General features: G+C 42.1%; 1 protein-coding gene and 1 long non-coding RNA gene across 2 annotated transcripts in view; one reads left to right on the top strand and one right to left on the bottom strand.

The window, feature by feature from the left end:
- LOC125318522 lies at positions 1-8,292 on the top strand. Its single transcript, XR_007200406.1, has 3 exons — positions 1-1,260; positions 1,891-2,082; positions 5,647-8,292. It is a non-coding gene; the product is annotated as an uncharacterized LOC125318522 (long non-coding RNA).
- Positions 2,321-12,915, bottom strand: part of GLIPR2 (GLI pathogenesis related 2) — a 26,791-nt gene continuing 16,196 nt past the window's right edge. Inside the window, exons 3-5 of the mRNA XM_048289362.1 lie at positions 11,881-11,984; positions 4,860-4,937; positions 2,321-3,890 (exon numbers count right to left, since the gene is read on the bottom strand). Of these exons, the coding sequence (XP_048145319.1) occupies positions 3,730-3,890; positions 4,860-4,937; positions 11,881-11,984 (343 nt within the window). The 3' untranslated portion in view covers positions 2,321-3,729. The remainder of the gene's footprint in view (positions 3,891-4,859; positions 4,938-11,880; positions 11,985-12,915) is intronic.

A 12,915-nucleotide genomic window follows, 5' to 3' on the forward strand; every position in this document is an offset into this window, starting at 1 on the left:
ACACCGCCGGGACACCGCCGGGACACCGCCGGGACACCGCCGGGAGCGGGCGGGGCGGGGCTGGTGTTCCGCGGGACCGGGGCGGTGGGAAAGGTCAGCGGTCAAAAAAGGCAAACTACGTACTAGACTAAGGGGATGTTTGATCACAGAATCACGGGACCGTTTGGGCTGGGAGGGACCTTAAAGATCACCTAGCTACAATCCTCCTTGCCACCCCCATCCAGCCTGGCTTTGAACAACTTCCAGGGATGGGGTCCACAGTTTCTCTGGACAGCCTGTTCCAGTGCCTCAGCATCCCCACAGTGAAGAATCTCTTCCTACTATCTAATCTAAACCTACTCTCTGTCAGTTTTAAGGCGTTCCCCTACCACTACGTGCCGTTGTAGAAAGTCCCTGTGCAGCTCTCATGCAGATCCCTTTTACACACTGGAAGAATGCTGCAAAGTCTCCCTTCAGGAATCTTCTCTTCTCCAGGCTGATCAGCCCCATCCCTCCCAGCCTGTCTTCATAGGAGAGGTACTCCAACCCCCTGATCATCCTCATGGCCTCCTCTGAACTTACTCCAACAGGTCCACATCCTTTTTGCACCAGGGCCCCCAGATGCTCCAGGGATGCAGTAGTCTGGAGCAGGGAGAGGGTCTCACCAGAGCAGAGTAGAGAGCCGAATCCCCTCCCTTGCCCTGCTGCCTACGCTGGTTTTGATGCAGCCCAGGACACCGCTGGCTTTCTGGATTGCAAGTGCACATTATCAGGTCATGCTGAACCTCTAGTCAAACAAAACCCTGAAGTCTCCTTGGGAAGAGGTTTTGTCCTTTTGGGAAGACAAAGGAGGGAAACTGGCAGTTGGCAATGCTTTATGCAGACTTCCTTTTTCAGCACCTTGTTAAGAACAATCCCAGTTCTTCCCCAAATGTTCTGTTATTATTGAACCCAGAAGACTAGAAATGAAGCCTCAGACTAGCAAGAATTCCTCCTCTTCCTCCTCCTCTTTCTCCTCCTTCTCCTGCAAAAAGACCTTAAAAATTATCAGCAGGCCTCTAAAAAACAGTATGTTTCTCAGTTTAGTCTGTTCTTTGTTCCCAGGGCAAATGTTACTTCTACCTCTAAAACTCTGTCTGAGGAAGCTCTTAAACATCTTGTTTTGTTCTAACAAGACAGGAGATAACCTTTCTTTGCCACCTCCCAATCTCCACAACTCTCCAAGATGTGGTAGAGAGTGGGGCAATACACCAACACAGAGCCTTTTAATACTGATGGTTGGTAAGTCAAGTTTCAGTGTACAATTCCCCAAAATCATGTGGCTTTTGAGTGAGTCACATCAGCAATGTTACCCTTTCCTCTGCATTTGGACTCCTACATACACCATGGTTTGCTGCACAGCCAGAGTTCATTTGCAGAAGGTATCAGCAGCATAATCTTGGGTCATGAAGAATTAAATTAACAGTTTGGCATTTTTTAATTGTTAATTGTCTTTGTGGAGTGCATGAAGCAAGCATTGAGGCCAATTGAATGGCTCTGTGCTTCTTTCATGTCCAGCTACCTCTGATGCCCCCTGAAAATGGTCTGTCTAAAAACCTCCAGGAGTTCACTTGCCATTATCATTTTAAATAAAGATAACTGCAAGCTTTGTTTTGTTTTGTCCTCTCCTTACCTACCTTCCCAGTTCTCTCTGAACTTAAAATATAAATCCTAGGTGGCAGCAGAGAAAGATTCTGACTTGACTCACTCAACTAAAATATGTACAGTTTTGCATCAACCATTCAAGGAATTATAGGGCCAATAACATGAAAGTCATTAGGAAAAAAACAGAGTACTTTAATACTGCCAGTTTATTTAACATCAGCTTTTAACTTTTTCTCAGTTGCAGCAAGCCTGTTATATTTTTTTTAGAAAGTCCTGCTTTCATTCCCATCTCACTTGTCAGCTGAGGATTGAGGGGAGGAAGGCCCTGAGGCTGCAGTTCCTGAAACACACACACCTGAGTGGGAGTCGAGTGGGTTTCCTCTACTGACAACACGTCAGCCAAGAGAGGGAGCAGCAGAATGAAATGAGATACAAAGCAGGAGCTCGAGAGAGAAAGAGGTATGCCTCTTCAGCTTCAACTCTTAGCTCAGCCTTTAAATAAATAAATAAATCACTGAGGATTTATGATCTGCTGTATGATTTAGCCTCTCTTGGAAGGTCTCTTCTTTCTTTTCTGGACTAGAATACTTGCTGCTTTTATTTCCCCCTGAGTTACAAAAGTAATAATGTCATATGTTAATGTCCTGGAAATAAAATTTGAGGATTATTCAACAAAGAATCAGGTAACAGCAAAGGCTTGAGTTCATATTCAAAAATATTTATTTTTCAGTTGTTCATGGTACGTGTCAAATTCTTGGTTACAGCAAAAAATTGTAACAAACAGCATCACAGTGACATATAATCAAGCCATAAGAGTGCAGTTTATTACAATTGTGTAAACAAAAAGAAGTTTTTCTGTAATGGCACTGTTCATAAACCAAATTATGGCATACAGAATCTCAGCAAAAGTCAAAAGACACGTTTACAAAGAAAACAAAACCCCAAATTGAAGCACAGTATATGAACCTGTACAAAATGGCCCAATCCACGTTTCAGAGAAAAGAGTGCCCTCAAAATTTTTCTTGGCTTGTTCTTAAGGAATTTAAATCTTCATTGTTTTCAAGACATCAATCCAGCATGTGAAATATTACTATTATTGAATAATATGAATAAAGAGCAAACATCTCTTAATTATGACAATGTGAATATCCCTACCGTTACATTATTAAAGGAGACGAGATGATTTGGGAATGTTACTGTCTGTATAGCACACCACCTTTAAAAGGTATTCCTTAGAAAAAAAAATAAGTTACTGAGAAATAAAATCCAAAGTGCACCACCGAAGAAACATTTTTGTGCATAAATATCAAAAAGTAGAATCTTATTTTTCTGTAACAGAAGTAAATAATTTGATTATAATACAAGGTACATACTGTAAACTGTAGGATGCACTTTGAACTTGAAATACATTCATCTCAAACATATTTTATATATTAGCACCTAAAATAGGATTTAAACAATTTTAGGTGTTTTTTTCAGATCATGCATTAGTTATGGCTTGCTTGATGGACACAGTTTTGCCAGCAGCCTTTTAGTGTTCTGTGAGATCCTCTTAATAAAAACACACAGGTCTGAATGCCACTACATTTTACACATGTACCTTTCATACAGGAAGTTTTGCATATGTTCCATTTGCAGCGAGGAGGTCCCACAACAGCAGGAGGTAGCGACAGAGCAACAAAGGTACAGTTATTAAAAAGTACTGGACAACTGGGAGTACATAATATAATTACAAGCTGGTATCTTCAGTTTACAGAAAGCTATAAAGTTTTGTGCTTTAAAAAAAAAAAAAGACGTTCAACATGTGCTTACTCACATGCTGACACAGAGCTCATGCAAACGATTAAAATAAATCTTACCCATTTTACCCTTCAGAAATGCTGCATATAGTTCATCCTCAAATAAACTGAGGACCCCTCAGAAGCAACAGGGGCCTAATGTGCAGATTGACTTCAGCAAGATGTAATTGCTTCCTCCACAATGAGAAGTGAACAGCAGTATCAAACAGGAAATTTCATTGAATCGTGCTTCGTTTCAAACACTGTTAGGTCCAAATCCAGGTTCATTTGTCATTAAGCATTAAGACTACCTTAAGAAAAAAAAAAGTTATTTTCTTGGAGGAAGAACATTTTCTTCATAATAGCCTGGGTTTACTACATTTCCCGCTGGATCATATCTAGCCACCACAAACGTTGAGCCATCACTAGCAGATGCTTTTCCAACTCCCATCTTTTTTGTGTTCTTCCAAACCATGGCTGTGAAGTGACCTAAAGAAAGAGAGAGAAACATACAAAAGCACTTCAGATACTAAATCTGTAACATTCCCTTTAACACGTGAGGTGCTGGGGAAAGAAAGAACAATAGGAAGCTGCTTCTTTGTCTAACATGAGAACAAACTAAGGACATGAAAAAGAACCCTATGTCCAGCATTTTGCTTGAAAAACCATAATCTGATCTGTTTTCATACTACTATTCCCATTTCCATGTCCTATATCCAAATAAGAATACGTAGCAGGAGAGTCATGAAAGAAGTAGTTTGATAAGTATCTGACGTAAAATTTGACAAAGACATCACAGCTTTTACTCCCTGCAGTGAGAACAGCAGTTCTGAGAGTGACTATTATTCATTTGCTTTAACCATTTCATACTCCCCCATGTGTTTGCATGTGCCACTGTTAAAAAAAACCACTGTTTTTGTGGCTTCTTCTGCCTAGTTTAATAGCCACCCCTGCATTGTGCTGCTCCATCAGTTGTTCCCTCTGTGCATAGACAAATCCCCAAATCAGGGAGAAAAGCATGATTTTCTTAATCTGAAACAAGGTCAGGTACCTCTCTTGCTGAGCATTATTTGAGGAACAATGTTCTTAAGTTCATTCTGCACTAGCTTGTCAATATGCAGCCAATGACCTGTTCCCAATCTCCAAATTTTAGCTGAAGTGATCTCTGTGAGTGGAGTGATACAATTCGGCAGAAGTCACATCTCAACGTAAACAACAACAGAGTAATTTAGTAAGACTTCTATATGATTCCAATTTAGTATTTCTTACAAATTAATTTGCCTTAAATAAAAAGTTGCCTGTTCAAAATTTTGGAGTTGGAGGGAAAATGCAGTACTAAAAAACCCCTACAGATTTTGCTTAGTTTCTCATTTCTGAGGTTGTTTTACACTGTTGTCAGTTTTTAGCATAATAATAGAAGATGTGTTTTTGAAGAGACAGTTCCCAGTCTGAACTTACCTGTCCCAGAAGAAAACCCTGGGTTTTGAAAGCTGTAATTTTTTATTTCACTGTACCATCTGTCAGCCACATCTTTTCCTGAAAGACAAAAGAAATGTGCTGCAAAATTGTGACATAAACACAAAAGTGTAGCTCACAGCCTGCCCAGCAAGATCTTCTGTAACTTTCAGCTTGGAAGATAACGAAGACACATCTCCCTCATCTTGGATAAGTGCTCCTGTCATCAGGCTTATACACACAGCTTTCACCAGCTCCTTCCTCTTGGAATGTGTTTGGAAATGCCTAACTGTGCCAGGTTTTCTAGGCAAAAAGCCACACCTTCCAGCTCCAGCTAAACCAAAGAAAAATTACATTTCTGACGTCTTTTAGTTTCCCATGTTCTCATCAGCATTCAATATTTCAGATTTCTCAGTGCATTTATTTTTAATGGTTTCTACCTACCACTAAAGCCATTGTGAAGGTCCATTTTGAGGCACTCTAATCCAGGGTACTACAGAAACCTCAAATACTCATACTTAGGAGCTGCTTCCATGTGGAAGTCTGCATGTCTAGCACTGTTTCATCCCATCCAAGGCCTTCACTGACAACAGCTGTATAAGGACTATGACTACAGCCAGGGATGTAGCACAGACCAGAATCTGCAGATGCTATGCAGAAAAATGCCAAATGTTACTTGTTTTCCATTACTGGTTGTTAGGAAAATCTTGTGTCAAACACCAGGGGGATGAGAGGGGTCAGGTTTTTCCCTGAGCAACATCGATAATGAAATTTCTGCTTCACATTCCAGGATGTATCATCGACGCAAGGCCAGGAGATTTCAAAGCAAGTTGCCAAAGCTGTTAAGCCTGCCATCATGAAGAATGCAGGTCCCTGGTGGACTGTTGGCTGCAGAAGAGCAATGACTCATGCTTTGCTATTTTGCAGCAAAAAGTCTTAAACTTGCACACTTCTAGAAGTCAGACACTGCATTCGCTGCTTTAAACTTAACTTAAACTTCAGTTTATTATGACTGAAGTTGGCTAAAAGGATGATGCTGTTAGCCTGGCAAGCTGGTTATCAGAGCCATAATTGATAAGCAAATATTCAATGAAATGCCATCTCTAGAGAGGTTTGTGAACTGAAAGTACTATGAACTTTTATGCCACACTGCTTGTTGGGAAGAGTGCTTAGTAGAGTCAAATAATTTTTTTCTACATAAAAAGGTAGCAAAACCTCTCTTGTCTCCCAAAGTAAAAGTTTCAGGAATAACTATTGGTTTCTTCTTTTCCTGCTCTCCTTGCACCAAAAAAACAAATGCAGTAGACCTGTAGCATGGTTGAAGTATGTAGCACATATTTATTTGTTCATTTCTTACTAAAGCGGAAATGAAAACTGAAAAAAGGTGCAAATAGTGACCTTTATGCAATACAAGGGGAAAAGAAAAAGCACATAGTAAAAAACCACACAACAAACCAATCAGATTATCCTGTCCCACTCACTTTCATATCGATGAAGGATTTAGATGTGTTTGTGGTAAGCTGGGTGTAACAGAAGTACAGAATACGACTGCTGACGTATCAGGCCTTATGAAGCCCATGTATTTTATGTGTACAAGTGCTGAAGTGACTATAGTACATAAGTTGGATTTTAGCAGATGTAGGACTGCATTCTCACTGCTGCCAGCATTTTATTCCTTCTGTTAATGTATTGGTGTGAAACAGTATAAAGAGTATTTGAAGAGAAAGTCACCTCCACTCTGCTTACTGGAGCTCTAAGAAGTGTGCCTAGGCTGCATGTGACAGAACTTAAAATCTCCATAATGGCAGTATTGCAGGGCACATGGAAGCTTTGACAAACACAAAATCTCTTCATAATTAATTTGCTTTTAATTTAAAGAATACTATAATGCGAAAAAATGTTTACTTTTTAATTCAAGGGAGATAGCAATGGCATCAGGTAAAACTCCCTCAATCCTGTACCTGAAAGACAATGAGCATAGTTGGGCAGCACAGTCTATCATGTATTAATTCCCAGATTTCAAGGATGAAAGCTTTCAACAGACTGAGGCCAGGAAGTTAAAGCTTAGAAGCTGATCACTGTTCTCCATTTTTCACATGCAGGATCAAGTTTTCCTTATATGGCATTGCTGTCATCATCCTTGAATTAAAAGAGTCATGGCCTCATAAGCTGTGGGAAAACAAAGACTGACTTTTTTCCAGCAAAAGAGAAGTTGACCAAAGGACTAGGCAACTTTTGGCAAACTCCATCTTGAAATCATGTTAAAGCAGTGTCCTGTAAGTGAAGGGAATGGATTGTATCTGTCACATGGCACAGGAAATGAGGGGGGACTCCAATGTGGAAGTTATTGCCATGTAAGAAGACAGGTAGGTAGGTACCTAGTGATTAAACAGTCTCTCTTTCTTCTGAAATACTTTTCTTCTAATTCTTTGCCCTTTGTGGAGCAGTAAACAATGCCCTGGTGGGACACAAGCCAAACCAGTGTTGAAAGTGACAGCTGGCACACAGGGGACTAAGGAAAACCCCTGTTTTGAGCCCAGTGACCCCCAGACTTCCAGAGAGAAAACAGCACAAGAATCAGGAGTGCACTGAGCCTACCTGCTTTAGCAGCAGCTTGTATCCTCAGAGTTACTGGTTCAGAAAACTGACCACAATATTTCCATTTAAATTTATTATGGAATAAATTATGCAGTCATATTTAGGGTCTGTTTTGATTGCTTTTCAATGTTTCATGGGAAACAGCTCCCCCTGCTCCCAAAGTTCCCACAAAACAGGGGAAGTTGGTTGATGTTCAAAATGCTTTTCGGTCAGAAGGAAAAAAACACAGAAAAGAAATTGCTCACATCCCTCATTCCTGATCAGAGCAGAAATGATAAAGTTTACTCCTCTCAAAAAGCACGTGGATCTGCCCTGCAGTCAGAGCTGCAGCTTCTCTTCCATTGCTCTGCTTGCAGAACTGATTAATAAATATTCTGCTGGGCGTTTTTAACACCCTTCCTGTTTGCACTGCTGTAAACCATACTCAGAGTTTCAACAAACACTTTCACTATAGAAACACAGTTTGACTCCACCCTTCTGCCAGTGAGAGTTCACTGATGACCTGCTCAGCTAGGCTTACTAGATGTTCATTGCAGATCAGGCTGAATCTCACTCTAATGAGTTGCAGTTATGATGGACAATCTTCCTCACATGAAAACTTAGTGCAACAATCCTTGAACTAGCATCCAATTATAGTTTTGCCCAAGACTAGGACCAGAACCAGCACAGTAATTTGATTTCATTTACATGAGATACAAGCCTGCAATGTGGCCACACTGACTGTGCCTCAAGCTTCCTCACAGGGTCAGAGGTGTGACCATGTGGGGTCCGTCCATATGTAGGACTAACAGTGTAAATTATGTTCCCCTTACTATCAAGGGGCCACGGCATGTAAACAGGTGCCATCACTCCTGCCTGGCTGTGCTCTGCACCTCATCAGTTGTGCAGTTGTCTCATTAAATGTCATTTCTAGTTATTCTCCTGGGTGAGGAGCTCTGTTCTGTGGATGTGGGGGAGGAGAGTGCCAACAGCTGGTACCAGACCAAGGGTTGCAGGGACCTCTGTGTCTGCAGTGCCAGCAACCGGAGCACCAGCAAAGCACAAGGGGGACGTGGTGGTGAGCAGGTGAAGTGCTCTGGCAGGAGTTGCTACACAACAGTATGACCATTGCAGGGTGAGTTCTGGTCAGCAGCCAGGGACCCATGTGTGTGAGATGCACTGTACTGGCAACTGGAGTGGAACTGCAGCCTCAGGAACTGGTATGTCCAGGTGCAAGCTACTGGTGAGATTGGGATCCAGGGACAGCTACTGGGCAGACTGCGTGTCTGAGCTTAGTTACTGCTGGGATTCACTCTGGAATTCTATTTCTATTCTATTATTTTCATACATATATATAATTCTATATATTTTAACAATATAAAATATACATTATCTCTACTTCTAAATCATTTACTGAGAAGTATGTTTGTATTTTTATATACTATATTAATTTACTATATATACTATTTATATACTATATTAATTTATATACTCCAGTAACATATATCATTGGAATCAGCTGAAAAAGGAAAGAGGAAGAGCCACTGGTGCTCTTCATTTTAATGCTGACTGCACCTGTTTGTGCTGCTCTGCACATGTACATGTGTCCACACTGTATATGTGTGCTTATGTGTGTAAGATTGGAAACACATTTCCAGCCTGTGCAAGACTGGACACGCATTCCCAGCCTCACCATTGGCAACACAATGCTGTGGCAGCCCTATTCCTCTATTCAGCTCGCCTCAACATTTAATTTCTCTGGGCGCAGCCTTACAGTTTCTCCTCAAAACAAAGAGTGCTTAAATCTTCAAGTAATCCCACTAAGTTGCTAAAAACATTCTAATAGACTCACACAGAGTATATTCCTCTGCAAATGGGCAGCACCTTGGTGATCTACTTAAAAACTACGTTTTCACAACATTCCTCCCACCAGTCTGAGGGGAAAGGGGGTAGATTTAACATTGCCGCCAAAATAAAATATCTACCTGGACTAAAGTCATACCAATGGCTTTTGGAAGTAATTCTCTACTTTCAACATCCCTCATGCAGGTCCTTATTTTATTTGACTTTAATTAACAGTACTGTATGAGCCTGGTTTTAGACAGCAAGAGATACATCAAGGCAGGCCCTCAGTCAGAGCACACCCCTCCAGGGCTTGGGCAGACAGTGCTTGTGCTGTTCTGCCCACTAGCCCCAACCTTAGGAGACCCAGATTTCTCCCATAACAGATGTGGGTGATATGGACTTCTCTTACAGACTCTCTAGAGAGTTCATAAGCTGCAGTGTTTCCACCAGCAACACAGCATGTTCTTCACAGGCACACTGGCCATCCCAAACAGAATTCAGACATCCAGTGCTTGCCTTCAGCCTCCCGACACATGAGAAGTGAGACGAGGCATCCTGAGAAGCCTGACACAGCACAGCTGCCAAGGCAGGCTGCAGTCTCTTGCATCAGTGGCAGATGACAGCTCACTTACTTGAACACAGACAAAGAAAAGTCTGCCACGGAGCAGTTCCTGCAGGACTAGAGGGAGGAAACAGCTGTCAACTATTTCTTGGATTACAGGGATAAACATATTTCTAGCAACAGCTTTAGGCTATGTAACTCTGAAATCCTGAATAGAATTCAAGGTATTCTTTACCAGGAGATGAGTAATATTAGAAGGCTTTACAGTTGAAAGCTTAAATCTTCTCTGAAACAAGAAATGCATCTTCTGGCATCATTACAGAACTCAGTAAGAGCCAAAATAAACAACAGCATCACTTTTTGAGAGAGAATACAGAGTATTTTAGAGGTTTATTGTGTCTTGCTTTATCTGGGAAAGAAACCAGAAGACACTGCCTGCCTTTGTTAAGCCCCTGAATGGATGTCTTAATCCAAATTGCAGCCTCATTGAGCAGGGTACAAATTAACCATCCAGAGGGAACTATATGAGAAAAAGAGAAAGAATGAACCAACTCCATGGAGATGAAGACTAAGCCTAGATGAGAAAATAAGTTCCTTTGAAGAACTAGCTTTCTCATTCTGGTACTTCGAGTAATCCTGCTGCATTGGAAATATAGAAATGTTTCACAGAACAAAAGAGGATGTAGCTTAATTTTCTCAACATGGCATTTAATCATGGGGATAAAAACCAGCAAAACTTCTCAAAACTGGAAAGTTATGTATGGAAACAGTTCACTGAAGAAAACAGACTGGATCCAGAAAAAAGGCAGACATTATGTAGAAGGATTTGTGTGTTATGTTTCCAGCTCTCTAAATGGGAATTCTGTGGCTTTAACCTCGGGGGAAAGAGCACAGGCCATTAACACAAAGAAGAACTAAGCTCAGTCAGTGAGTCATAGCAACTATGCAAACTCTGCTGTACATCTGTGTTTTCCCATACTGCTCCAAATCCCTTCCTCACACCCTTGCAAAGGACAGAATGCCAAATATGATCAAATCAAATTGCATTTTTCCACCATAGGTTTCTTTTTCAACATGATAATGTACCCAACTTGGGACTAGAGCTGGCACTTGAATCAAACAGCGTCCCTGAGACTAAAACTCACTAAAATTTGCAGGTCCTTCAAATAGAGCCTCCAGCCTGTAGAAATGAGCTTCTGTTTCCTTGGGGCTGTGCTGCAAATTCCAGGGGTAGATTGGAATAAAGAAAGCAAGTGGCCGCTTTTAATACATCCCACCTGCTGTCCCAGCAGGCTGAGGCATGAGCCCTGCTCACTGGAGGAGGCGGGAGGGAAGAGCCTGCTGAATCTCTCTCCAGCTGAGGGCTCAGTACAGGCCATCAGCCTGACCAAAATGCAGTTCCTGGGGCACCCAAACCAGAGGCTTCCAGTTACATGTTACATTTACAGTCAGAAAATACACGGAGTAATTTGTCTTCAGAAATGAAAGCACAGAAAAGGGCTTAAAGCCTCTTTGCTGACAGAGTGGAAGATACTTGTGGAAGGACATCAGCCACTGCCACTTTGGTGTCCTGTCCTCCGCTTTAGCCCCCACAAACAGGAACTGCTGTGCAGTGTGCAAGACACATTTTTCCACTTCCCTCACCACAGCTGGGCTGTGGGCAGACCTCTCCTTGGCTGGGACAAACTAAGGATAAAGGTGAAGTACGGGGCATTGACGGCTTCCTTCTCTCCTGCCATGGATGCACGCTAAAGACAGCCCCACAGCAGGGACATATGGAGCAGCCTAGCTGCCAAGCCCTGCCTCCAAAGGGACAGAACACACCACCACAAACCCTACTCCCTCTGTACCTACATATGCTTCTTGCTCTCAGGACACACAGGTGACTGCAAACCACCATCCTGTCTCCAGGGAGCATGGGCTGGGCTATGGTGGATACATTTCTGAAGTAGAGGAAACTCCAGCACTCTTGCAACCAAATGCTCTGAGCCCAAAGGCATTTATCAGGTGTCCGTGAGACAAGAAGAGAAGAGAGCTCACCTGATTGGTCATAGGATGCCCATGCTAGGTTTTCTCCACATTTCCCATTAGCAGACTCGGAGCTGTGCTTGAGGACCCTCGTGGTAGCCAGTTCTTCTGCATACCTAGCAAAGGAATCCACACATTGGGTCAGGGACCACAGTTGCAATGAGCAGAGAGGAAGAGGAACAGGAGGAAGAGAAGGATATGCAAACAGGGAATTGTGCTGGAAGATGATGGGTTTAAGTCAAGTTGCAAAGCCCTGAAGCCAGAGATGCTTTAAGCTTACATAGATCTACAAGTTAGGCAAAGGGAAAATATATTTTCTCTGTCTTTCATGAGCATCTGTATCACTTCTGAGAAGAGCCTAGAAGAAATCAAAGGGTAGATCCCCTTCCACCACATTGTGACTAGCACCTGGAAATCCGCTGGCCATCCTTAGCCACAGCTGGTGGTGGAAAGGGAAGCACCTACAGCAATTGTTACAGGTGTCACCTCCTGGCATTTCTAGGTCCCTCACAGGAGTAAATTAAATGTTCTCAGTGAGACTGGAAAAAAAACAGAAGTGGGGATTCAGTTAAAGCAAGCATAAACCCCCTATGTTTACAAATGAAAAAAAAAGTCAAATGCAAAAAAAGAGCAGTGTACCAGGCAACAGGATGGAAGAGAAGGGGACCACATGGACACTCTGAGGCAACAACTGTGTAAACCAACACAGGCATAAGCAGCACTGTTTCTATAGAAGTTGACGTGTGTGAGTGTGGGATGTATTTTATTTTCTTAGAACAATAGGGTTAAGAAGAACATAATGGGTAAAACAATTACTCTCTTTATTCAACACTGGAAAGGCTTCAGTGCAGAGACAGGGAAATTGGAAAGACCATTTGTTATTTCTTACAGTGACAACACAGAGAGTCATCAGGTTGTAGATTTACAACTCAAGTGAGACAAAGCACTTATTCCACACTGTGCAGCAGAAGTCAGCGCCACAGGACAATGCGGACACCAAAGCACATGTTGGGTTGAAAAAGAGAGAGGCAAATTCACACTGGATGG

Source organism: Corvus hawaiiensis, chromosome 30 (assembly GCF_020740725.1).
Source record: "Corvus hawaiiensis isolate bCorHaw1 chromosome 30, bCorHaw1.pri.cur, whole genome shotgun sequence".
Taxonomy (NCBI): Eukaryota; Metazoa; Chordata; class Aves; order Passeriformes; family Corvidae; genus Corvus; species Corvus hawaiiensis.